Below are 27,884 nucleotides of genomic sequence, written 5' to 3'. Positions count from 1 at the left end.
TATACTGGTCCCACCATGATTTCGTAAATTGCTTACTGAACTAAAAAATATTTATGTCATTAGTATATAATGAAAATAAAACCTTGATAAGAATTCTAAGTGGGAAATAACGATTACGGTTGATAGAAATATACTTCACTCTAAAACTCAGGATAAGGAAAGAACAAGTCACTTTTTTTGAAAATGCTCTACGAAAAGCAGATTCAGCGTTACGTACGCAAGGGACTTGTAAAAGACGCAAGTCTCTTGCCTAGAAGGGGCATGTAACCAAGTTAAACATTTTAAGCCCCGATTATCGGAAGTTGGTATCATTTTTTCAACTTGCTTAATTTTGTATAAGTACCGAGTTTTAAGTTCTGATTGTCGCATTGCTACTGCCAACATGTTATACTTGTTTAAGTGTAAAATTATTAAATATATTGGACCGATATATTTAATAATTTTACACTTAAACAAGTATTAACATGTTGGCAATAACAACGACAATTAAAACTTAAAACTCGGTACTTCTACAAAATTAAACAAGTTGAAATAACGTTGCCAACTTAAATAATACATTACATATAAAGGTTTTAAGTTTCCCCATACGGAGCCCCAACAATAAATCACCTGAGGAATTCCTCTCCATAATGACATTCCAGGACCAGTTATACCATTGAAAGTTCACAGCACCTCCTGCATGGTACTACTGCATTCCATACACATCAAAATATAATTTATCCTAAGGGGCTCCCGAACAACTGCCGAGTACAAATTAAATTTATTTCCTTACTGATGGGGGGGGGGGGGGAAGGGGGGCTGGAGTAGGGGAATTTGACTTTAATCACTTTATGATGAGAATACAAATGTGCCCCTATACAGTTTCCAGCAAGAAATATACTGGTCCCTTACTATGAAGCCCCAGTGCCACTCTAACAATGCTGGCATGATAATGGCTCCCATTAAAACCAACCTCATTATAATGCTACTCACTACTGCCACTCTTCTAATGCTTGTATAATCATTGATTCCATGAAATTGGACCTCAACATAAAACTGATAAATATACAACTGTTTCACTTCATATGCAGGTATATGTATGGCCATTCATCCCATTCAATTGGCCTCTCACTACAAACCGCCTCAATATACCACTGCCCACTGTATATTACTGGTATAGTTGTGGATTCCGTTAAATTGGTCCCTCACAATAAATCCCCTTAATATACCACTGCCCACTGTATAACAATGGTATGGCCATGGATCCCATTAAATTGGCCCCTCACTATAACCCCCTCAATATACCACTGCCCATTGTATAACACTGGTATAGTTGTGGATCCCATTAAATTGGTCCCTCACTATAAACCCCCTAAATATACTAATGCCCCTTGTATAACACTGTATAGTCATGGATCTCATTAAACTGGACATAATTATAAAGACAATCACAATACCACTGCACCTCTTACAATTCTGATGTAGTAATGGATATCATTAAAGTGGCCTCTTGCACTCAAGCCTCCATTATGCCAATGGCACACCTATAACATCTAAATGGCAATGATCCCATTAAATTGGTCCCTCACTATTAGCACCCTTCCAAGTTTAACACTACCCCTGTTATAATGCCAGTGCCATCATGAATCTCATTAAACTGATATCTCATAACTAAGCCCCCCCCCCACTACTGAACCATTATAACACTGGCATGGTCATGAGTCCCACTAATTTGGTATCTCACAATACAGCCACCCCCAAATACTTCTGACACCATTATAATGCTGGCATGGTCATGAATCCCACTAATTTGGTACCTCATTATACAACCACCCCATAATATCACTTCCCTGTTATAAATGCAGGTATGGTCATAAATACCACTAAATTGGTACTTCCCAATATAGCCGACCCCACCCCCACCCCGTATACCACTGTCGGATTATAATGCTGGTTCAGAAATGTGAAAAAAATGTGTATGAAGTTACCTTATCCTCATAACCGAATCTCAAAGATCGCAACATTAATCTGTGGTCAAATGCAATGTCATGCTGCAAATATTATGGTTGCATTTAACTGAACCCCATTACAATATCAAGCACTAAAGCCAATCAAGACAAGATGACTGATCTTATCAAGGTAAATTATTTGATCTAAATGATAAAGCAACTATTACTGAATGTCCATCATGGGTTTGAAATCTGATAGACAAACTACATTAACCATATTGGCATGTCATTAGTGCCTTAATTGCCACAACTTGGCAAATTAAAAAAAAAAGAAAATTCCTCCACTAAATATGTGACACTGGACAATGAAAACTATTCAAGTAACTTGAAACATCATAAATATTTACTGAGTTTGCATGATGCAAGTCAGGATGGCAAGAAGAGGAAATTAAAAGATTTAATTACATTACATCTGCATGTCTTATTAAAAGAATTAAATTTAAGCAGGGTATAAAGACCATTAAAAATCCTCCCATTTATTACCCAATTGTGACACCTGACATATTTATACCTAATCATTTTAAAGCTACCACCTGCCTGTGTAAGGGAACAATAAAAACTTGGGCAAGTTCCAACCTCTGGTGCAATGAACAAAACATAAGAGAATCAAAGCAATTACAAAAATTAAGATGCATGGAAAAAGAAACAATTTACAAAACAAGTTCTAAATTAATTTGCTTTGTCACACTAGCTTATAAATATAACCAGTTGAATCTGCCCTTTAATAACCAAATATAATCTATCATTTTTATCTCACTGGAGGCAATATGTACAATAGTTTTTGCAATTATACGTACTGCTAACTGTGCCCTTTTTCAAACATTATCTTTCCAGTTCAGATGTAAAAAAACAATAAAAATGTATATTTATCACTTAGAAAATAAGAATGTAGGAAAAATGTCCAACAAGACAGTACTTGCATTATTTCAAATTAGAAAAAAACGACTCATCAAAGCATCAAAACAAACCATACTATTGCATAGCTACTTTAAGAAAAATCATGATACAAAATACTAGTAAAAATCATGATACAAAATACTAGTAAAAATCATGATACAAAATACTAGTAAAAATGCAAAAGGTGGCTCAGACTTCAGGACTTTGTGCTGACTTGATCTTGGGCCCTGGATTGTCAAGTGGTATAAAACGCTCGTCGTAACCTATCACTACCATCTCACCTCTGTCTATGTGGGTTAAAGTCTCTGGATCGGCCCAATTTGGGCATGTGAGAATGTTTGCCAGTAGTTTCCTGGGGTTGTTGGTTCTTCCTGGTCTTTTTTTTCTCGGCTTTCTCCCACAACAGATATAATGGCCGCCATGTATAGCTTATCATTTGCTGAAAAATGGCATTAAATTGAAAACAACAGCAACTTTCCTCCAAGCTTTATGATATACCTGTTTTGCCATGTTTACATTTCCTTTTTACTTTTTCTTGAGCATGCTGTATACCACTTTAATCTTTTGTCATGCAACTTTCAATAACCTGATAAACCCTGCGTAACCAAAGTTTCAGAAATACATGTGCATCATCAACATTTAGGCAAAAAAAATACAAATAACTAGGAATAGCTTCTCCAACAATTCATTCCCATGGAAACGATAAAACCCAAGACAGAAACATTATGTAAACTTCTTTATACACTTTTAACCCCCATGCCCAGGTACCGCATCTGTGATCAAGCTTTCTTGTAATTTATTCAGCATCATGGAGTCGTGACCCAATTAAAATCATCCTTGTAACATCATTTGATTCTTGTTCATGAAATTCAAGTAACAAGAAATATCAAATGGATTATTAATGTATGCACCAATGTTGCTTGGGCACACAGACAGGACCAATATTATATATATATATATATATATATATATATATATATATATATATATATATATATATATATATCCACAACAAAAATGCAATTGTAATAAAGAACAAGACAAAGAATGGGATTGGGGTTGATTTTGCAGCACTGTTAACAAAATATTGGCTATATCATGCAGAGGAAATGGGAACTGCCAGTACGTGCCTTTCCCAGGGATAAACAAAGATGAATGACCTAGACTAGCATCATCTTTGCTAGCCAAGGTTCCAATAACCCTATCTACGTCTTGGCGTAACAAGCAAACATTTCTGTGCATCCAATCAAAATAAGTTGTTCAAATCTGAACACTGTTCCTATGTGACCAAGACAAGGGGACCACACAACTAGACTGATAAATAAGCAATTTTCCAGTGATAATCCATGTTTGCATGAATACCTTCCTCTCAAATACACCTTTAATGGCTTCCCTCTGACACCTTCTCGTACTTTCGATGTTAAACTTTTAAAGTATCCTTATTAGGTCATTATACTGGTTAGTTGGCATTACATACTAAGGGAGGCAACTAATGAAATCCAATATATATCGCTAGGACAAAGCACCAATATATCTGTTAGATCCACCAAGGTGTAGATAGGGTTATCGGAATCTTGGCTAGCAAAGATGGACTGGCAAGAGTGAGTATCAAACCCAGGACCACTGGATTCTGAGTCTGAGGCTCTATCAATATTGTGTACAGATTATACGGCAGTGATATAAGTACACATCATAGTGGATTTCAATTGTGAAACAAATGTTTCAGGAGCAAATAAATACACAGTGACACCAAGAATCCTATTTAAATTTTAAACATTTAATATCATTGTGGGCCAATTTGTTTGAGACTGTAACTTTCTTTCATCAAGGGCTAGATCCCAAGTACATATAGAAACTTGAGGATATTGGATTGAAATGAGTGAACAATGGATATATTTCAAGTGCATGAAGAACTAAAGTATTTTCCCTCTCGGATCAGCCACTTGTGAAAACACCAAGGTTTTCATCCACAAGATGAAACATATCCATTATTTATTCAAAGCAAGTGGATTTTCTTTTTATTTTATGCTCAGGCATATTGGTTAGGAATATGTATAACAACATACTAAAGTAGCAAATTTCTGACTGCCTTCCACATGATACAGTCAGCATTTTACTGTTTATATTTCTACTGCCTTCCACATGATACAGTCAGCATTTTACTGTTTATATTCTACCGTATTCCACATGATACAGTCAGCATTTTACTGTTTATATTCTACCGTATTCCACATGATACAGTCAGCATTTTACTGTTTATATTCTACCGTATTCCACATGATACAGTCAGCATTTTACTGTTTATATTCTACCGTATTCCACATGATACAGTCAGCATTTTACTGTTTATATTCTACCGTATTCCACATGATACAGTCAGCATTTTACTGTTTATATTCTACTGTATTCCACATGGTACTGTTGGCATTTTACTGTTCATATTTCTACTGTATTCCACATGATACAGTCAGCATTTTACTGTTTATGTTCTACCGTATTCCACATGGTGCTGCCGGCATATTCCAGATCACTTACTGAATTGACCATGATAATATTATAATTTTCCATTTTCATAGTCTACTGTATTCCACATGGTACTGCCGGCATTTTACTGTTCATATTTCTACTGTATTGCACATGATACAGTCAGCATTTTACTGTTTATATTCTACCGTATTCCACATGGTGCTGTCAGCATATTCCAGATCACTTACTGAATTGACCATGATAATATTATAATTTTCCATTTTCATAGTCTACTGTATTCCACATGGTACTGTCAGCATTTTACTGTTCATATTTCTACTGTATCGCACATGATACTGTCAGCATTTTACTGTTTATGTTTCTACTGTATTCCACATGGTACTGTCGGCATTTTACTGTTCATATTTCTACTGTATTCCACATGATACTGTCAGCATTTTACTGTTTATATTTCTACTGTATTCCACATGATACTGTTGGCATTTTACTGTTCATATTTCTACTGTATCGCACATGATACTGTCAGCATTTTACTGTTTATATTTCTACTGTATTCCACATGGTAATATCAGCATTTTACTGTTTATATTCTACTGTATTCCACATGGTAATATCAGCATTTAACTGTTTATATTCTACTGTATCGCACATGACAGTCAGCATTTTACTGTTTATATTTCTACTGTATTCCACATGGTACTGTCAGCATTTTAACGATTATATTTCTACTGTATTCCACATGATACCGTCAGCATTTTATTGTTTATATTCTACTGTATCACACATGATACTGTCAGCATTTTACTGTTTATATTCTACTGTATTCCACATGATACTGTCAGTATTTTACTGTTTATATTTCTCCTGTATCACACATGGTACTGTCAGCATTTTACTGTTTATATTCTACTGTATTCCACATGGTAATATCAGCATTTTACTGTTTATATTCTACTGTATCCCACATGATACTGTCAGCATTTTACTGTTTATATTCTACTGTATTCCACATGATACTGTCAGCATTTTACTGTTTTTATTCTACTGTATCCCACATGATACTGTCAGCATTTTACTGTTTATATTCTATTGTATTCCACATGGTAATATCAGCATTTTACTGTTTATATTCTACTGTATTCCACATGGTAATATCAGCATTTTACTGTTTATATTCTACTATATCCCACATGGTACTGTCAGCATTTTACTGTTTATATTCTACTGTATCGCACACAATACTGTCGGCATTTTACTGTTTATATTCTACTGTATCGCACACGATACTGTCAGCATTTTACTGTTTATATTTCTACTGTATTCCACATGATACTGTCAGCATTTTACTGTTTATATTCTACTGTATCGCACATGACAGTCAGCATTTTACTGTTTATATTCTAATGTATCCACATGATACTGTCAGCATTTTAATGATAATATTTCTACTGTATTCCACATGGTACTGTCAGCATTTGATTGTTTATATTCTACTGTATTGCACACGATACTGTCAGCATTTTACTGTTTATATTCTAATGTATCGCACACGATACTGTCAGCATTTTACTGTTTATATTCTAATGTATCCACATGATACTGTCAGCATTTTAATGATTATATTTCTACTGTATTCCACAAGGTACTGTCAGCATTTGATTGTTTATATTCTACTGTATTCCACATGGTACTGTCAGCATTTGATTGTTTATATTCTACTGTATCCCACATGATACTGTCAGCATTTTACGTTTTACATTCTACTATATCCCACATGGTACTGTCAGCAATTTAACGATTATATTTCTACTGTATTCCACATGGTAATATCAGCATTTGATTGTTTATATTCTACTGTATTCCACATGGTACTGTCAGCATTTTACTTTTTACATTTTACTGTATCCCACATGGTAATGTCAGTATTTTACCAATATATTTGTACTGTATTCCATATGATACTGTCAGCATTTTACTGTTTATATTTCTACTGTATCACACATGGTACTGTCAGCATTTTACTAATTATATTTCTACTGTGTTCCTTACGATACTGTCAGCATTTTACTGTTTATATTTCTACTGTATTCCACATGGTAATATCAGCATTTTACTGTTTATATTCTACTGTATTCCACATGATACCGTCAGCATTTTACTGTTTATATTCTACTGTATCTCACATGATACTGTCAACATTTTACTGTTTATATCTCTACTGTATCCCACATGATACTGTCAGCATTTTACTGTTTATATTTATACTGTATCCCACATGATACAGCCAGCATTTTACGATTTATATTCTATTGTATTCCACATGGTACTGTCAGCATTTTACCATTTATATTCTATTGCATTCCACGTGGTACTGTCAAGATTTTACTATTTATAGTCTATTGTATTCCACGTGGTACTGTCAGCATTTTACTGTTTATATTTATACTGTATCCCACATGATACTGTCAGCATTTTACCATTTATATTCTATTGTATCCCACATGGTACTGTCAACATTTTACCATTTATATTCTATTGTATCCCACGTGGTACTGTCAACATTTTACCATTTATAGTCTATTGTATTCTACGTGGTACTGTCAGCATTTTACCATTTATATTTCTATTTTTATTATATTTGCAAAAGAAACATCAGTAGTTACATAATTCACCTTTCCAATTCAAGAAACATATAAAAAGATGATTAAACGAAAGAGCATGTGCACAGTGGGATTTGAAATTGGTTTGCTGGCTTGGTGGGCAGCCATACTTATCACTAGGCCAGTCTTGAATTAGCTCTAATCTCTTGGCTATAATGTTATCAACGTCTATGGACAAGCCAGTCCAAAAATTATAATGGTATTCCACTCCAGTGAATTATCAAAATTATTTCTCTTGGCAAATCCATATTATGAACAAAATGTTTCTGGAGTAATTAAAACCACTGATAATTCTAAATAATGTTAAATATATTTTTTGCAGCTGGCCAATTTACTTCAAGATAGTAACTTTCTATGGACCAAGGGATGCACCATAAATAGTAACTTTCAATGGACCATGGGACACACTATAAAATCCCTGTCATAAGATGAAATTACTGCATGGTGTGTAATTTACAGCATGGTATGTAATGTAATTGATGATGTGTAATTTACCGCGTAGCAAGTAATTTACTACATGGTATATGGGCCCCGAGTGGCTGAGTGGTCTAAAGCACTCTCCGTTACAGATCACTGCCATCTCACCTCTGTCTGCGTGGGTTCAAGTCTTGGATCTGGCTAATCTGGGTATGTGAGAAAGCTTGCCAATAGCTTCTTGTGGGTCGTGGTTCTTTCTGGGGTTTCGTCGGGTTCTTCCTCCACCATTAATACTGGCCGCCATGTATAGCCTGTTGTGTGCTGAAAAATGGTGTTAAACCCTATAACAACAACTACATGGTATGTATTTCGTGGTGTGTAATATTTCATAGTGTGTAACTGACTGCATGGTGTGTAATTTACTACATGGTATATAATGTATTTCATGGTATGTGAGTGTGATTTGGAATTTTAACGTAGATGTAAAAAAAAAATCAGTTATATCGCTGCAGTGTGACACTTTACATTGATGTCTAGCACTGGGGCATCATGCCACAGAAATGTAGCAGGATGTCCCATCCAGTCACATTATCCTGACACAAGGCCGACCAATGCCAAGCGAAGCAACTGTCAGTACCATTGTTTTTAAGTCTTCAGTACTACTCAGCCTGGGTTTGAACCTGCGACCTCTTGCATACAAAGCAGATGCTCTAACCACTTGGCCACCGAAGCAGTCAATACTTCATGGCATGTAATTTACTACAGGGTATTAATAAACTGCATGGTATGTAATTTACTACAGGGTATTAATAAACTGCATGGTATGTAATTTACTACAGGGTATTAATAAACTGCATGGTATGTAATTTATTGTATGATATGTAATTTACTACAGGGTATTAATAAACTGCATGGCATGTAATTTACTGCAAGGTATGTAATTTATTGCATGATATGTAATTTACTACAGGGTATTAATAAAGTGCATGGCATGTAATTTACTGCAAGGTATGTAATTTATTGCATGGTATGTAATTTACAGCATGGTATGTAATTTACTACAGGGTATTAATAAAGTGCATGGTATGTAATTTATTGCATGGTATGTAATTTACTGCACGGTATGTAATTTACTACAGGGTATTAATAAACTGCATGGTATGTAATTTATTGCATGGTATGTAATTTACTGCATGGTATGTAATTTACTACAGGGTATTAATAAACTGCATGGTATGTAATTTATTGCATGGTTTGTAATTTACTGCATGGTATGTAATTTACTACAGGGTATTAATAAACTGCATGGTATGTAATTTATTGCATGATATGTAATTTACTACAGGGTATTAATAAACTGCATGGTATGTAATTTATTGCATGATATGTAATTTACTACAGGGTATTAATAAACTGCATGGAATGTAATTTATGGCATATGTGAAATTTACTGCATGATATGTAATTTACTGTATGGCATGTAAATTTGCATTTACCATCAATCCACACCAAGTCCTATTATTTTAATTTACATGCTATTAAAGATGCATTCCTGATGTTACGGTATAATCAAAACTGGTTTGAGTCAAAGTACTGTAAATGCACGTATGTGAAGTGCAGGCAAATGACAGCACGTGGTGCCAGAATTGGCATAAAAACAAGCACAATGATGCAAATTGAATGTTATCTCATTACAAATGGCATTAAAATGAAAGCAGGTAAATTGGCATATTCTAATTGCTGTAACTCACAAAATCCAAAACTGTACAGTCTTTAGTCCTACCCAAACCAATCGACCCTGACAAGTCTTGGGGCAAAAGATCTGTACTTAGATTGTCTTGGAACAATATAAAATTTGATTTGGTAATGAGTCCTTGCTTAATCACAAATTAATAAATCTAATTACTGTAGTCATCTATTCTTTTTTGTCATAAAATCTGCAAATTTTGTTATGTTTCATACTTTAGAACAAAAAAATGTCAGTATTTGTACTGTACACCTGAAAGGTAACTGTTCCATATTGGTTCAGCTGACGCAGGGATGTTTAATGTACCTCTGGATCCCTATGAAGATGAAGTGATGTGGATGTTAAATTTAGGGGGACACTGGCAGTTTGCTGTGGGAAAATGTCCCCTTAGCTTGCTCAAAGTACAGTACTTAAGTAAATAATAAAATATGTACACTAATTACAGACATATAACTACAGTGGGCTGGAGATCAAGCCCATCCTGGGCCAAGCATTTGCGTAAAATGTTTAATGTGAAATGAAAAATTAGAAATGGCACTTGCAAGCCAAATTATTTCAGACTGTTGACAGGGAATGTGTAATGTTTATGTTACAAATTATTTTCATGCAACACTTAGATACAAACGCATTAACCTAGAGGTTTCCTAAAATGAACTGATCAAATCTGAAATGTTTGTAATGCCCTTACATAAACCATGATACTTTGTACTTGCTGAATTCCAGAACAATGCGTACTTCAATAGTGTGATCAATTTAGTTATCCCGTCCACATATTTACTTCACTACAACAAAACAAGTCCTTTAGAGACCGCATTAGACGATTAACTCCACAAAGGTTTCACATTCCACAAAACTATACAGGTGTATCGCTTTGAAGTGGGGTGATGTACCATACTATTTTCTTTTCAATGACAAGTGCCAAACTGAAATCAGGCTTTATCTAGATCTGCATTTGTCTGATGCAGAGTGTGTGTGTGTGTGTGTGTGTGTGTGATTTAGATTTTTAATGTAGCTTTAACATTTTTTAGTCATATTGCTACAGTGTCTGCAGTGTGACAGTTTATAGTGATGTATAGCACTAAGGCATCATGCTGCAGACATGTAGCATGATGTCCCACCCAGTCACATTATCCTGACACCAGGCCGACCAGTCCAAACACTAACCTCCTAATGCTGAGTGCTTAGCAAGGCAGCTGTTTGCACCATTTTTTAAAAAGTCTTTGGTATGACTCTGCTTGGGTTTGAACCCATGAACTCCCGCATCAGAGGCTGATGCTCTAACCACTAGGCCACTGGAGTGGTCTGATGCAATGTCAGAGTTGATGCTGATCATTTTATTATTATTACAAGCAGCATCAACCTTGACAAAATTCATTATGCTTGTGGCATATATGGATTTTATGTTTCAAAAGGTTCACAGTGGAATGTGCATATAAGCTAGATTTACCTGTCATCTGAATTTACAGATGTTATGCATAGACATGTATGAAAATTGAGCATATGTATGAAAATTGACAAGTAAATAATGATATCATGCATAGACATGTATGAAAATTGACAAGTAAATAATGATATTTGCAAAGACATGTATGAAAATTGACAAGTAAATAATGACATCATGCACAGACATGTATGAAAATTGACAAATAATGATATTGTGCATAGACATGTATGAAAATTGACAAGTAAATAATGATATTGTGCAAAGACATGTATGAAAATTGACAAGTAAATATTGACATCGTGCATAAACATGTATGAAACTTGACAAATAATGATATTGTGCATATACATGTATGAAAATTGACAAGTTCAGTGAGTTCATTGAAGGTAATAACTGATATTACCCGACTCCCTCAAAAGAAATTCAGCATTTGAAATATATGTAGATAAGGAAAGTATTTCTAACTGCATATCTTTCATTGACATGAAAGGCAGTGGCATAATGATGGAACAGACATCATTATCTATCCTTCTTAAGTACCCCATATATACTCACTCACAAGTACATTCTAATTATAAATTACACAGACCCAGATCTGTTGTCACATCATATACTAGCAAATCTGGGTCTATGCAGTTTGTTAGGAGTAATCAATAGAGCAACATAAGCCTGATCTGAAACTATAGCTGATTTATTGTCTTCCTATCTTCACTCTATTCAGAGACCTGACCTCCTAAGCATGTGCCACCCTATTATCCATCCAAAGAGACCCCACCCCTTACTACTGGTCACTTAATTTCCCAAGAGACACCATCCACTAATCAGTTCTCCCTTCCATGAGAAACAGGCCACTCTGTTCTCCCTCACATGAGATCCCACCCCTTGATCACAGGCCACCCTACTGTCCCTCCCAAGTGAGACCACACCTTGATCACAAGCCACCCTATTCTCCCTTCTCTGAGGTCTCACCCCCTAATCACAGGCTATATCCCCAGAGACACCATCCCCTGATCACAGGCTACATTCCAGAGACACCCCACCCTCCGATTACTGGCTACATCCCAAGAGACACCATCCCCTGATCACAGGCCACCCTATCCTACATCAAAGTAATACATTTGGTCTCTCTCAGAAAAGTCAACCCACTCTATCTATACATATTTCAGAAGGAATAAGCTATCATTCTAACATGCTTATAAGATGAGTCCAGATACAAACTAAACAGACCCAGATCTGATGTTGCATGAGCTGGCAGATCTGGGTCTGTGCAGTTTATCAGCAGAACAAACAAAATAGACCTTGATCTGTAAGCATATTATGCTATGGCAGATATGGATCTTTGTTGTGTGCAGTTAGACTAAACTTATGAGTGAATATATACAGCATAAAAGGGGTGGGGATTCAACAATCTGTACATAAACAAGATAAATGATGATGGATCTATGCCATGAGTATACTTAAAATGGTGCCATTTCTTATGAAGCCACACCTTAATATTGGAAATGTCATTATGAATGGAAAGCTGAACATATATTTTAAGATCAGTCCAAACTGCAAGGGCTGGCAAAAAGTGGAGTTAAAGATTATTAATGTAGGGAATTATTGTAACTATCGACTGCTGACCTTAAAATCTTCATTTTAATAGAAAAATTCAGGCATAGTTCGTACCTTGATTTATAGTGAATTATAACAAAAAGGTAACTGCCAAATAAAGAAAATAATTCATTGAATAGCATTACCATCTTATAACACATTATTTTTAGACTTTTTTGAGATATCTGGCAACATATAGTTAATCTTTTCTTTTAAAATCTCCAAAGGTATCCAGGGATAATTTGAAATCTTCAATCAGTATATGTTTCACTCTTTTCCTAAACCATACTTGGTAGATATGCTGCCTATGTCATACCGTATATACTCACTTATAAGCCACAACCAATTCAACACTGCACAGACCCAGATCTGCCATTGCATAATGCACCAGCAGATCTGTGTCAATGCAGTTTGCTGGGACTAATCAATGTAATGCATAGACTTGGACCTGCTGGCACATGATACAACAGCAGAACTGTGTTGGTACATTTTATTGGAACTAACCAATATAACACCATAGACTCAGACCTGCTGGCACATGATACAACAGCAGAACTGTGTTAATACAGTTTATTGGGACTAACCAATAAAATACCAAAGACTCAGACCTGCTGGCACATGATACAACAGCAGATCTGTGTTAATATAATTTGTTGGGACTAATCAATAGAACACCATAGACTCAGACCTGCCAGCAGCAGATCTGGGTCTACACTGTTAAAGTTGGATCTGACTTGTAACCAAGTACATAAGGCAACCATCTGACTTGTAATCAATGACACATGATAACCATCTGCAAAAAAGGGTGTAGATTTATGGCATCTCCCCTTATGTTCTTAGGAAGGAGTCAAAATGGTCAAATATACAGTAAGTGCATTTATAGACACATTTTAACATATTCTTTCTACTAAACATTAAGCATGCAGTAACATCAAAAGAGCATGGGATTTCAGGTTATAACCACCTGGTCAAGGTCAAGGTGTGTATGTGTGTGAAGGGGTCTGTATGTCTTTGTTGGGGTTGGGGGGGCACTGAAGAGTACTGTGAATTGTTGTAGATTTTATTCTTGCCATAAGCCACAAATTTAAAAGACTCAGCAATTTAGGACCCTTCTCAAATTCATGGGGCCTTGAGTGTGTGAGTGGTCTGAAGAGCTCACTGTTACAGATCATTGCCATCTCACCTCTGTCTGCATGGGTTGGAGTCTCAGGTTTGGCCAATGTGGGTATATGAGAAAGCTTGCCAGTAGCTTCTCATTGGTCGGTGGTTCTTTCCAGGGTTTTCCCAAAGTTCTTCCTTTACCACTGATACTGGCTGCCATGCAAAGCCTATCTTAAACCCTACAACAAAAACAACAATTCACTATTTCACAAACTGAAGTACAAACAAAAGTGTAATTTTATTCACAACTGAGACAACTGATGACAACTTGGAATCTGAAATGGGTGTGGTGCAATTAATTCTAAGTATTTCAGTGTTACTGCCATTACACACTAGTAGACCACATTCCCTATGATGCATGTACTATACCATCACAGTTGGAGATCATTTTATTATTAATAGCATTTCAAAATGGCAAAATGGAGTGATAGGTTTTTTTTTTTCTATTTGATAAATATCTCACACCTTTCCTGGGAATAATAATATTTTCAGATTTTTTCAGTCCAGACTTACGATGCCAGATTCAAAAGATATAAAATAATGACACACCATTATCTCTCATTCATCTGCTTCTATCACCCTTTGGAGTGCTGTTTGTCTGTCATGTTTTGTGCCCCCCCCCCCCCCCATTTTTTTTATTCATCACCATTCCACTGAAATTACTTTTTCGTATTTTAATTTTTCACAATGGAACTATTCCTGTAATAAAATTTTGCCATACTTTCAAAGTATATACAAATTTTAAACAAACATTTAAAATGAATTTAAAGTTAAAGTTAATTTGTAAACTATTTAAATAACTATATGAATAATTAATATAAAGTAAGATCAGACAATACGTAATCTTATTTGACATAATACCCTCAATGTGTGTTTAAACAAGAGGTGCAAGTGTGCCTGAGATCAATCACCTAACTGACATCTACATATTATCTAAATGCATATACAGTTGGCCAAGAAATGTGGATTAGTACAATCATTTCTATACAAATTCTCCAAGAGCTGCTGATTTCATATTATTTAAGAAAATCTTTCAAGATTACTCTTTACTTGCTAAAAAATCTGCTGGAAAAAATTTTGCACCATAAAATCCTGTCATTTTTTATGCCATACTGGGGGGGTGGGGGCATTTTCAGGTATATCAATAATTAATGGTACAGAAATTAACATTTTTAATTAACACATCTATAAAAACTCTCAGCAGAAGATAGCTTTCTTTCCAAAAAAATCAATTACAATTTTCAAGAACTAATCCGGTATGATGTTGTAGTGGGGTTTAACGCCATTTTTCAGCGCACAATAGGCTATACATGGTGACCAATATAAATGGTGGAGGAAGAACCTGGGAAAACCTCAGGAAAAACCACTGACCACGAAAAGCAAATGGCAAGCTTTCTCACATGCCCACGTTAGCCGAATCTGATACTCGAACCCACGCAGACAGAAGTGAGATGGCAGTGATCTGGAACGGTTAGCGCTTTAAAACACTTGGCCACTCAAGGCCCCTGATTGTGTGTGAAAAATTAGAGACAAAACAATAATCATGTTAAGTACCAAAATGCTAGATACTGTGAAGACAATGAATGCAGAATATAAAATAATACCACGCAGTAATAATACTGGCTAATATAGAAAATACTGTAATTCCATGCAGTATCAATACTGGCTAATGCAGAAAATACCATAATACCATGCAGTAACAATGCTGACTAATGCAGAGAAAATACCATAATCCCATGCACTAACAATGCTGGCTAATGCAGAATATAAAATAATACCGTGCAGTAACAATACTGGCTAATACAGAAAATACCATAATTCCATGCAATAACAATACTGGCTAATGCAGAAAATACCATAACTCCATGCAGTAACAATACTGGCTAATACAGAAAATACCATAATTCCATGCAGTAACTATGCTGGGTAATACAGAAAATACCACAATCCCACGCAGAACAAAAGTAGAGACATCAAAGTAACCATATGCAGTACCAATGCTAGATAAAAAATACATACACAAAATTCAGGAGGTATGGATTTTCATACATTATTGGCATTTCACAACTCCACCCTCATTTATGTCACTGCTACAACATACCATGTTAATGGACAAGATAATATTCATAACAATAACAGTACAATCATCTTTGGAATTCTGATGAAGACAGCAATTTAGAACACAATGACAGCTAATGGCATGCAAGTAAAAAGTGCTTCAAAGCACTTCAACAGGAGCTCACTGAAGGAAATAAAATGTTAATACTGAGTGTGTAATATGTATTAAAAGCAAAACTTTACATTTTTTGCAGTATTCACTCACTTAGAGGTACCACAGTGCACTTCATTCCCCCTATACGGCAGGTGACCAAGGATCCCATTTCATTTTTTTTATTATGGTTTATTTACTTTCATTAAATATTGTGTATACAATATCTCAATATTTGACAACCAATCTGATAGGGTAGTTTATTTGTATGGTTCTCATGAACAGCATCATAGTGAAGTAGTACTGTACATCAATATTCATTATTATATCTGGCACATGAAAAGCATCATAGTGAGGTAGTACTGTACACGAGTACATCAATATTCATTATTATATCTGGGAGATGAAAAGCATCATAGTGAGGTAGTACTTGTACATCAATATTCATGACTGTATCTGGGACATGAAAAGCATCATAGTGAGGTAGTACTTTACACAAGTACATCAATATTCATTATTATATCTGGGAGATGAAAAGCATCATAGTGAGGTAGTACTGTACATCAATATTCATGACTGTATCTGGGACATGAAGAGCATCATAGTGAGGTAGTACTGTACACGAGTACATCAATATTCATTATTATATCTGGGAGATGAAAAGCATCATAGTGAGGTAGTACTTGTACATCAATATTCATGACTGTATCTGGGACATGAAAAGCATCATTGTGAGGTATCAATATTTATTATTATATCTGGGAGATGAAAAGCATCATAGTGAGGTAGTACTGTACATCAATATTCATGACTGTATCTGGGATATGAAAAGCATCATAGTGAGGTAGTACTGTACACGAGTACATCAATATTCATTATTATATCTGGGAGATGAAAAGCATCATAGTGAGGTAGTACTGTACATCAATATTCATGACTGTATCTGGGATATGAAAAGCATCATAGTGAGGTAGTACTGTACACGAGTACATCAATATTCATTATTATATCTGGGAGATGAAAAGCATCATAGTGAGGTAGTACTTGTACATCAATATTCATGACTGTATCTGGGACATGAAAAGCATCATAGTGAGGTAGTACTGTACACAAGTACATCAATATTCATTATTATATCTGGGAGATGAAAAGCATCATAGTGAGGTAGTACTGTACATCAATATTCATGACTGTATCTGGGACATGAAGAGCATCATAGTGAGGTAGTACTGTACACGAGTACATCAATATTCATTATTATATCTGGGAGATGAAAAGCATCATAGTGAGGTAGTACTTGTACATCAATATTCATGACTGTATCTGGGACATGAAAAGCATCATAGTGAGGTATCAATATTCATTATTATATCTGGGAGATGAAAAGCATCATAGTGAGGTAGTACTGTACATCAATATTCATGACTGTATCTGGGATATGAAAAGCATCATAGTGAGGTATCAATATTCATTATTATATCTGGGAGATGAAAAGCATCATAGTGAGGTAGTACTGTACATCAATATTCATGACTGTATCTGGGACATGAAAAGCATCATAGTGAGGTAGTACTGTACACGAGTACATCAATATTCATTATTATATCTGGGAGATGAAAAGCCTCATAGTGAGATATCAATATTCATTAACATATCTGGGACATGAAAAGCATCATAGCAAAATCTGTGTTTAATATGATATATAATTACATCTAAGTTTGCAGGTACATACAAATCTGTTTTAGGACACATGAACATATAAGTTTTTATTTACACTGTACATGTATATGTTCAATATGATACATGTACGTCAAAGTTTGAATTTACTCTGTAAATGTATGTATTTAATGTGATATAAGTACATCTAAGTTTCCATTTATACTGTTGTTATGTATATCTGATTTAATTTAATTATTTGTTTGTTAGTTTTAATTTTTTTTTATTTACATGCTATTGTAATGTAACTTTACTGGATTTGATTTTGTCCAGAATAGAGTATCTATTGTATCCAATGCTAACCTAGTTCCTGACCTTGATTCAGAAACAGTAGCAATTCTAGTCAATTTTTTATTTCATTCTTTTCCAGAGAAAGAACCACTTATTTCAACTGAACGTAACAATAGATGTTAGGCAAATATAAATTTGTTCAGGTCAACCAATCATCCTTATTTTTTACTGCAGACCTTGGGTTAACACTTTTCCCCCCAGCAGGTTAAAAAAATAATTGTATTTTTTTCTCTCCATGAAACTGATTTGTGCATCTAATTGAACTGGTTTAACCCAATACTTGAATATATATATATATATATATATATATATATATATATATATATATATATATATATATATATATATATATATATATATATATATATATATATATACATGTATATATATATACAAATCATATGACAAATAACAATCCTTTCAAGTGTACTGGATCCAGCAAGGGATGACATGTGTCAGGGATTAACAAAGATAAATGCAATAAACTGACAACAAACAGAATGAAACTAGTATCTTGCTAGCCTGAGCGTTTCTTTAAAGTGTCTTTTTCAAAGGCAGATACAAAACATTGACAAGACAAACAACTAAAACAGAAAAACGGTTATGTTTGCAAAACTTTACATGGCTGTATCTACAGGAATTCAACCTTCTAACTCTATTAGGTGTCAACTAGTTTATTTCAGCTTGTGGCTGATACTGGAAAATATTTGTATTGACCCAGAAATTGATGAGCCATAACGACATCTGTTATTTTATGTAAACGCAGATTATATCCCTGATATTTCATTGTTATAGTAGTCATAGGCTATTAAGCAAATTTAGAGAATATTTAAAAGAAAATGTGTCAGCTGTAAAAGATTATTTTATCTGTGCATGGTGTTCTTTATCTAGTCTTCTTGGTTTAAACCACTTGATTTCAATGTTCTAAGGCAGCGTATCCAGAATGATTCCTGTTGTTTCCTGCATGGTTTGGGGACTCCAGTTGGAGTTGTGAGCAATTGCAATAAGTGTTATATCACTGAAAGTGTGGCCAGGGGAGGAGAAGTGTTCTGCGACCAGGCTTCTGTACAGCTTCTTTGTCATCCAATCAGATCTGTGAAGGTTGATCCTTTTGTGCAGCTTTTCAGTTTCTCCGACATACTGAAGGCTAGTTTTTGGAAGAACCTACCATCACTTAGTTGTCTACTTGTTTCACTTATGTCGTCTTCCCTATTCATAACGACCGCAGCAGAACCCTTATCCCCTTATCTGCAGGCTTAATTATGATGTCTGTTCTGCTTTTCAGTGAGTGTAGGGCATCTGTTTCTTTTTTTGTAGAATTAGAGCATCTGTTAGTATGGTTGATGTGTCTGGAAGTGTCGTTTTCAACTGAGTTGATGAAGGTTTCTAGATTCGGAATTAAACTTTTTGGTGGGGTCCAATTACTTTTCTTTCTGAATATGGGTTGGTCGCAGCTTATATTTTCATCTGATTTATTTATTGGCTGCAAGGCAAAATGGACCTCGAGTCTTAATCTGCGGCTAAACTCTTCTGTGTCCTTTTTCAGCTTCCCCCTGTCAACTGTCTCTGGACGGGGGACAGAAACTCAAACCCTTCGATAAAAGTTTTATTTCTGCATCCATAAGTTCTAACTTAGAGATATTAACCACTGAGTTAGTAACAGCTGAATTAGTTTTTGCTATAGAGCGCTTACTATTACAGCCTATAAGTGAGATGAGATGAGATGATAAGATTTGGGATTAGGGTATGTGTTAAGTTTCGTGGCAATCCTCAAAGTACTGTAGTTTCTATTAGTAGCAATAACCAACTTGGGCTAATAATAGAATACAGGCAATATACCAATACCATCCCATAAGCCAGGGGTGGGCAAACATGTGGCCCGCCAAGGGTTTTCATGCAGCCTAGGAACAAGTCATCATTCACACCGACTTGTTTATGTTACTCTGTTTATGAAATAAATGTGCTTCTTTTGAAGTTTAAGTTTTCAAATATTAACAACATATTAACAACTGAAACTTAATTATGATAGCAAAAACAATAGGTTTTTATAAATACTATTTCAAATATTAATTATTTTAGTTAATGAACTATGCGGCCCATGACAAGGTGTAAATTTGTGTATGAGGCACTTGCACTGGAACGTTTGCCCACCTCTGCCATAAGCTATTCTTGTCTATGACAAGTAGAGCTAAAAAAAAACTGTTTCACAGGCTGACATACTGGTGCCAGATGAAATTACATTACTTTTTCTCTTATGAACTTTGACCCCTGTGACCTTGATCTGTTCCCTATAATATGTTCAAATTTCAGAATTTATCAGTGAAATCTAAGGAATAATGATACAAGTTTTATGTTCCCATCTTTTAGCACAGCATTTCCCGCTGTGGTGATTATATGCAAAGTACATTTTTTAAATAGCTCATTGTGCACATATGTATGGTAGAGGGAGGGGAGGATTTTAAGACTGGTACTAAATGAATGCAGTTCACTGTAGAAAATCCATGATAATTACTCCAAAAGAATGTCAAGATCCTTGTAAGAAACATTTTCAACTGTACCACCCCAATTAAATCATGCACTACTAACATCTGTACCATCCCAACTAAATCATACGCCAATAACATCTGTTTGGTCTTGAGTTTCCACTCCATGGATTTTGAAGCACTGCTGGAAGTGAGGAAGGTACAGGGCAAAGTTTTTTGTCCAACAACTCTTACGATGTAGAGTATCTTAATATACAGGTATGGGTCTTTCACCTACATGGATTGACATTTATTTTTAACAATGTTAGGAAAATCATATGCTGTGTGAAGATGTTGCTGCTGCTGTTGTTGTAGGGTTTAACACCATTTATCAGCACACAATAGGCTATACATGGTGGCCAGTATTAATGGTGGAGGAAAAACCCAGGAAAACTCCAGAAAGAACCATCGACCCAAGAAAAGCTACTGGCAAGCTTTCTCGCATACCCACATTGGCCGACTCCAAGACTCGAACCCATGCAGACAGAGGTGAGATGGCAGTAATCCGTAATGGAGAGCGCTTTGGACCACTCGGCTTCCACGTGAAGATCTACAACTCATGAAAATGTCTACTCCTGTGTCTGTGTTTCCATCTTTTTAAAAATTTTGTCATTAAATCTAAATCAGACCAAGGAGGGGACAGGACACAAAGGTCCAATTTTCACCCTTTGGCACATGCAAGGTCAAAATACCAAACAAAAATACTAAGCATTGAGCTAAAGGAAAATCTCCTGAAAACAGTGTTGTTTTGGATGTAATGACAAGTGACCCCCAAATGTGTTACCTGCCATTTCAGCAAAATTGAAAGATTCTCCAGATGCAAATGACTTAAACATATGCACATGAATATAAAATCACACATCACAAATTTACAACTAAAAACCCACGAAAAACAGATCTGCAGATATAAAGATGGAACCCAGAATTTATATACCGTGCATATAATTATCACAGCAATCCCCTTCCATACATCAGTGCTAAGGAAATGCACTTGAAATAGTGCAAAGAACACCAATTTTACCTGTCTTTGAAAAATATAAACAACAACACTGTAGAACTTTCTGAAAACTCACTAAAGCAATCTAAAATACAGTTACAAAAGTTAATTTTTTTAAATTTTGTGTCACATATTTCCTCTGAAGTCCAGAAAGCTCAGTATCATGTCATGCATATCCTTGATGTAATCATGAATGGTGATATACCATACTACCCTGTATATTGCCACTGATGTCCCAGAACTGACCATGAATGGTGACATACCACAAAAATGCAAAACTTGAAGACGACAAGTTTTCATGCTGAAAACAGATAATCAGGAAGCATATCTCCTAAAACAATGTTAAGGAATACTGGAAAATCGATCTCCTTCAAGGTATTTTATATTTATATAAAACCTTATACTAAATGTGATTAAAATCCAACAGAGTTCTAGAGGAATTCAACAGAGTTCTAGAGGAATTCAACAGAGTTCTAGAGGAAGAATTTAATAAACTGTGTATAATGCTCTATCATTTCTAACAAACTGCTCTTTTTTTTGGGAGTCCATTGGAATATTTGCAAACATGGCCAAATACAAACTTAGGATAAATTACTAGGCTGGGTCTTAATAATCAAAGACATTAATCATGCCTCAAAAGGCTAAGTCAGCAAAATAAATTCTAGGTTCATTTGATTACATTTATATGGCTCTGTCTGGGTGAGTGGACTTGTGCTGTATTGAGTATGACTATCATTTAAAACTTTAAAGAGGCATCAGGAACTTGTCTCAATAGCATAGTTTAAATTTTTAAATTCCAGGAGCCAGATGAAGGTCTTAGTATGTTTAACTCAAAATTCTACACTATATTTGATAGGCAAGCTCCACAAATGAATACGAGAATAAAAACGCAAATGTCTCAGTGGTATAACAAAGAAATACAAGTTGTTAAAACACAACGAGATTGCTATCACAAACAGATACAAAGAGAACTACAGATGAAACAAAACACTGACCATTATCTTGAAAAATAAAAAAAAACATATTTCACACAAGCCATAACCCAAAGCAAAGACTCTATAATCTTGAAATATTGCCGATTTAAATCCCAAAGAAAATCCAAATTTCCCAATAAAAACTGGCAAAAGTATCATTCTGGATACAAAAGACATGATCCAGCAATTCTGCCAATGAAATCAAAATAAAAGGCCCCACACCTGAAGCCATACAAAGTTACAAGAACCTGTCAACCCCAGACTTCATAAAAACCTTGAAAGTAAACTTAAAATAACTGAAATAACTACCTAAGGCCATATCTATCAACTAAACATCAGTTAATATATTAAATACTTTATACAACCATAACTAAACTGCTGTAACACTTCAAACAAAAAAGTTAGTCCACTTGCATAAAGTGTGAGTGTGCACGTGTGTGTACGCACACGTGTGCATACATGTTTTGGATTTTTAATGCAGCTTTAAGAATTTTTCAGTCACAATGCTATGATGTCTGCAGTGTGACAGTATATAGTGATGTCTAGCACTGAGGCATCATGCCAAAGACATGTAGCATGGTGTCCCACCCAGCCACATTATCCTAACACCAGGCCGACCAGTCCTAACACTGAGCGCCAAGTGAGGCAGCTACCAGTACCATTTTTTTAAAAGTCTTTTGTATGACTCTGCCAGGGTTCAAACCCGCAACCTCCCACATCTGAGGCAGACTCTCTAACCACTAGGCTATGGGAGCAGTCAGAGCTTGCAGGCTCATCTCTGATAATGCTGAAAACATCACAATTGCAACAAATCATATTAGAATGTTAGCAGTATAAAGTTTCAAACAATATGTCATCAATATATCTCAATGAACTATTTCATACAAGAATACAATGCAACACTCCCAATTTAAGATCAATTTCAGTTAACCAGCTTTCCATCCCAAAACCAAAAACAGAACTCTTTACAAAATTTTCAATATTCAAAATCACTAATTAGGAACAGAATACCAAAAGGAAATTATAGAAAATACAAATATAAATGTATTTAATTATAATCTAATTCAATGAATGAAAAGTGGAATCTGTTTGATCTGAGAAACACTATACAACTTGAAGTATAAATCACTAACCTTCAACTTTGTTGTCTCACTACTTTTGTACTATAAATACACAGCTTGATATTGTACACTCATATACACGGACACTGATGTTCTTATAATCACATTTCATTTAAATTTGCTCTTTATTATCAGTATCGATAAAACAGCTTATTATCAATACTTCTGTCTATGTCTGTGTGTGTGTGTGTGATATAGGCTGATAAATCAGCCCTTCACTCGTGATGATATTGATTTTCAGGTGAGGGGCTGCTATCACCTTTTTGTTAAAAGCTGCAATTACCTGCATCAAAATTTGGCTGCAATCATTGATGTAAATTTTATACACTTACCAGTATTTCTCATGGCTGTGTAGCTGCCGTCGTCTGAAGGGTTCATTTGGTGATATGTAGATTATATTTCCTGAGCAAATCATGTCTGGTGACTTGTAAATCCACATGGAATAGCACAACCATCTGTTCTGTGTCCATTTTGAATTTCACACTTGATATGGCTTTTCCCAATTACCAGTATGTGTCTAAAGTGTACGCTGGTTTGTTCCAGAATGATTTGCATGCAGCAAAATTGCATATTTTAATGAACATGTGACATCAGACCCACAACATCGTCCATCAGTATCAACACAGATTTGTATGGGTTTATCAGACTATATGTGACAATGTTCATGAACTCTGAATGTAAATATGCATACACAGAGGGCATAAAAAAGTATAAGTTCCATGCAACTAATTGTATCTCCTTCTATATTATAATCATTACTATTATTATTTTTATTGATGGCAATATTAAAAAACTAAATACTCACAGGCACACAGTACACCCAAATTGTTATTTAACGATGTGCTAATACACTACAAAAGTCATTAGCACAAATCGTAAAACTCAGTCCTAAAATGTTATGAATCACCTTCTGCATTAATGAGGGCAAGAGTAGCACCAGCACATAAAGCCAATGTGAAAGATTTTCCAGAAAATTATATCCCAATTATGTCTTGCCCACAACCTTCAAATTTATGGAGAAACAATCAGGAATGCAAGTCTTAGTCTTACAAACAAATGACATCCTATATCAACACCAGTCCAACTACTCCATCATACTACATTAATAAATAAAAAACTGATTACAACTTGACGACAAAGATATCAGCAACATAACAGAATCATATTTGTAAGAACTAAAGAAAACATTTGAATTAGGTGATCATAACATGATAATTGACAAGCTCTTTAATCATAATTTTAGTGAAGAAATAAAAACCTATTTTCTACATAAAATATTATTTGAGAACCCAGTTAGTGCACTTAAACAACACTATTCTGTCCTGATCAAATAAATAATGGTGTACCACAGGGCTCATTCTTATGTCCTATCCTATTTATCTTGTTCATTAATGGCCTGCCGCTCTACACATGAAACACTGAAACTGATATGTATGCAGCTGCTGCAACATTCCATACTATCAGGTCAATAAAGCAATGCAATCCAGGAACAGCTGCAGTATGATTTAAATTGCACCAGAAAATAATGTCCTGACAATGAAATGTATAGGAATACTGAAAAGACCAAGGCAATGCTAGTATTAACATAAAACATTTATCCTGCAAAATTCCATTGAGTTGTGTGTAAATTAATACACATAAAAAGTAGAAATATCATGAACTCCTTGGAGTATGTGTTGATGATAAACTAAGTTGATATCATAATATGATGATGCCAGTAACAATTTTCTTCTAAACTCTGCATCATACGGACAATGTCTGTAACATTCTAAGTTTTAAACAAATTTGGCATCATCTTACGGATGATGTCTGTAACATTCAAACTTCTAAACTAACATTTCATCATATCAGTGAAGTCCAACACTCTACTTCTAAACTAACTCAACATCACATGGATGATGTCAGTAACAGTCTACTTCTAAACTAACTCAACATCATATGGATGATGTCAGTAACAGTCTACTTCTAAACTAACTCAACATCATATGGATTATGTCAGTAACATTCTACTTCTAAACTAACTCAACATCACATGGATGATGTCAGTAACAGTCTACTTCTAAACTAACTCAACATCACATGGATGATGTCAGTAACAGTCTACTTCTAAACTAACTCAACATCACATGGATGATGTCAGTAACAGTCTACTTCTAAACTAACTCAACATCACATGGATGATGTCAGTAACAGTCTACTTCTAAACTAACTCAACATCACATGGATGATGTCAGTAACAGTCTACTTCTAAACTAACTCAACATCACATGGATGATGTCAGTAACAGTCTACTTCTAAACTAACTCAACATCACATGGATGATGTCAGTAACAGTCTACTTCTAAACTAACTCAACATCACATGGATGATGTCAGTAACAGTCTACTTCTAAACTAACTCAACATCACATGGATGATGTCAGTAACAGTCTACTTCTAAACTAACTCAACATCATATGGATGATGTCAGTAACAGTCAACTTCTAAACTAACTCAACATCATATGGATGATGTCAGTAACAGTCTACTTCTAAACTAACTCAACATCACATGGATTATGTCAGTAACATTCTACTTCTAAACTAACTCAACATCACATGGATGATGTCAGTAACAGTCTACTTCTAAACTAACTCAACATCACATGGATGATGTCAGTAACAGTCTACTTCTAAACTAACTCAAAATCACATGGATGATGTCAGTAACATTCTACTTCTAAACTAACTCAACATCACATGGATGATGTCAGTAACAGTCTACTTCTAAACTAACTCAAAATCACATGGATGATGTCAGTAACAGTCTACTTCTAAACTAACAAGCCAGTTTTATCAAGGATGAACATCACAGTTAGTGACATTATACTCTGAAGTTCTCTGTCAAAACAACAGGTTAGTTAATTATATCCTCCTATTTTAGCTCTAGACAAACTAAGCAACACGCTGTGCATCAAAGTGTTCACTTACATGGACCTTTAAAAACTGGCTTCACAAGCCATCATATTTTCAACAGTTTTGTTTAGCTGATTATAATTTGATTGGACAATCAAATACCAATGTCAGAACCAAATAAAAATTAATTCTGAGTTTTCTAACATTTCACTAATGGAAGCAAATTAATCACCTATAACACTCAGTTCAAAGGCTGTCCACAACTGGCTTTGTGTGCTACCATATTTTCCACAATTTTGTTATTATTTGATGGACAATCAAACAAACAGATATTTTATCAAAATTAATCTAATCTATTCTATCAAAATTAATCTAATCTATTCTGATTCCCTCTTCCTCTATTATAAACATCAAATAAAATCTCAAAATAATCTAACCTCAATTCAATTATGCATGAGTGACTTCTTAGTTCTGCCAAGTTCATACTGTCTTTATTTAAGCGTTTATGTTATTAGCCAATAAGGTGTAAATAATCACCGGATGAATTATGCTACAGCAGATCAGATCTTTCTTGTTTACAGTCTGAGTCAACTTATAAGCGAGAATATGTTAGTGATATATAATTAGGTGTGAACAGTGAGTCTAGCAAACGTTGATAACTGGTGCATACAGTAAATATGTTAAAGTCAGTGTGCCTCAGTGAGAAATTATGCAGAACGTGAATCAAGGGTAATTAAGACTCTGGTCCACAATCAATATGTTTCACA

At 34.9% G+C, this 27,884-nt stretch overlaps 1 protein-coding gene across 2 annotated transcripts in view; it reads right to left on the bottom strand.

Moving 5' to 3' along the window:
• Positions 1-27,884, bottom strand: part of LOC149799258 (angiomotin-like protein 1) — a 65,763-nt gene that overhangs the window by 21,957 nt on the left and 15,922 nt on the right. Inside the window, exon 1 of one of the 2 annotated variants that reach the window (XM_089958558.1) lies at positions 24,557-24,724. The exons of the other annotated variant lie outside the window; for it this stretch is intronic. Coding sequence (XP_089814684.1) covers positions 24,557-24,602 — 46 coding nt within the window. The 5' untranslated portion in view covers positions 24,603-24,724. Of the gene's footprint in view, positions 1-24,556; positions 24,725-27,884 lie in introns of those variants that run through there. 2 annotated transcript variants of the gene reach the window in all.

The sequence above is a fragment of the Sinohyriopsis cumingii genome, chromosome 5 (assembly GCF_028554795.1).
Source record: "Sinohyriopsis cumingii isolate HCF-2022 chromosome 5, ASM2855479v2, whole genome shotgun sequence".
Taxonomy (NCBI): domain Eukaryota; kingdom Metazoa; phylum Mollusca; class Bivalvia; order Unionida; family Unionidae; genus Sinohyriopsis; species Sinohyriopsis cumingii.
Note: the sequence above shows the minus strand (reverse complement) of the source record. Positions and strands in the feature narration are given on the sequence as shown.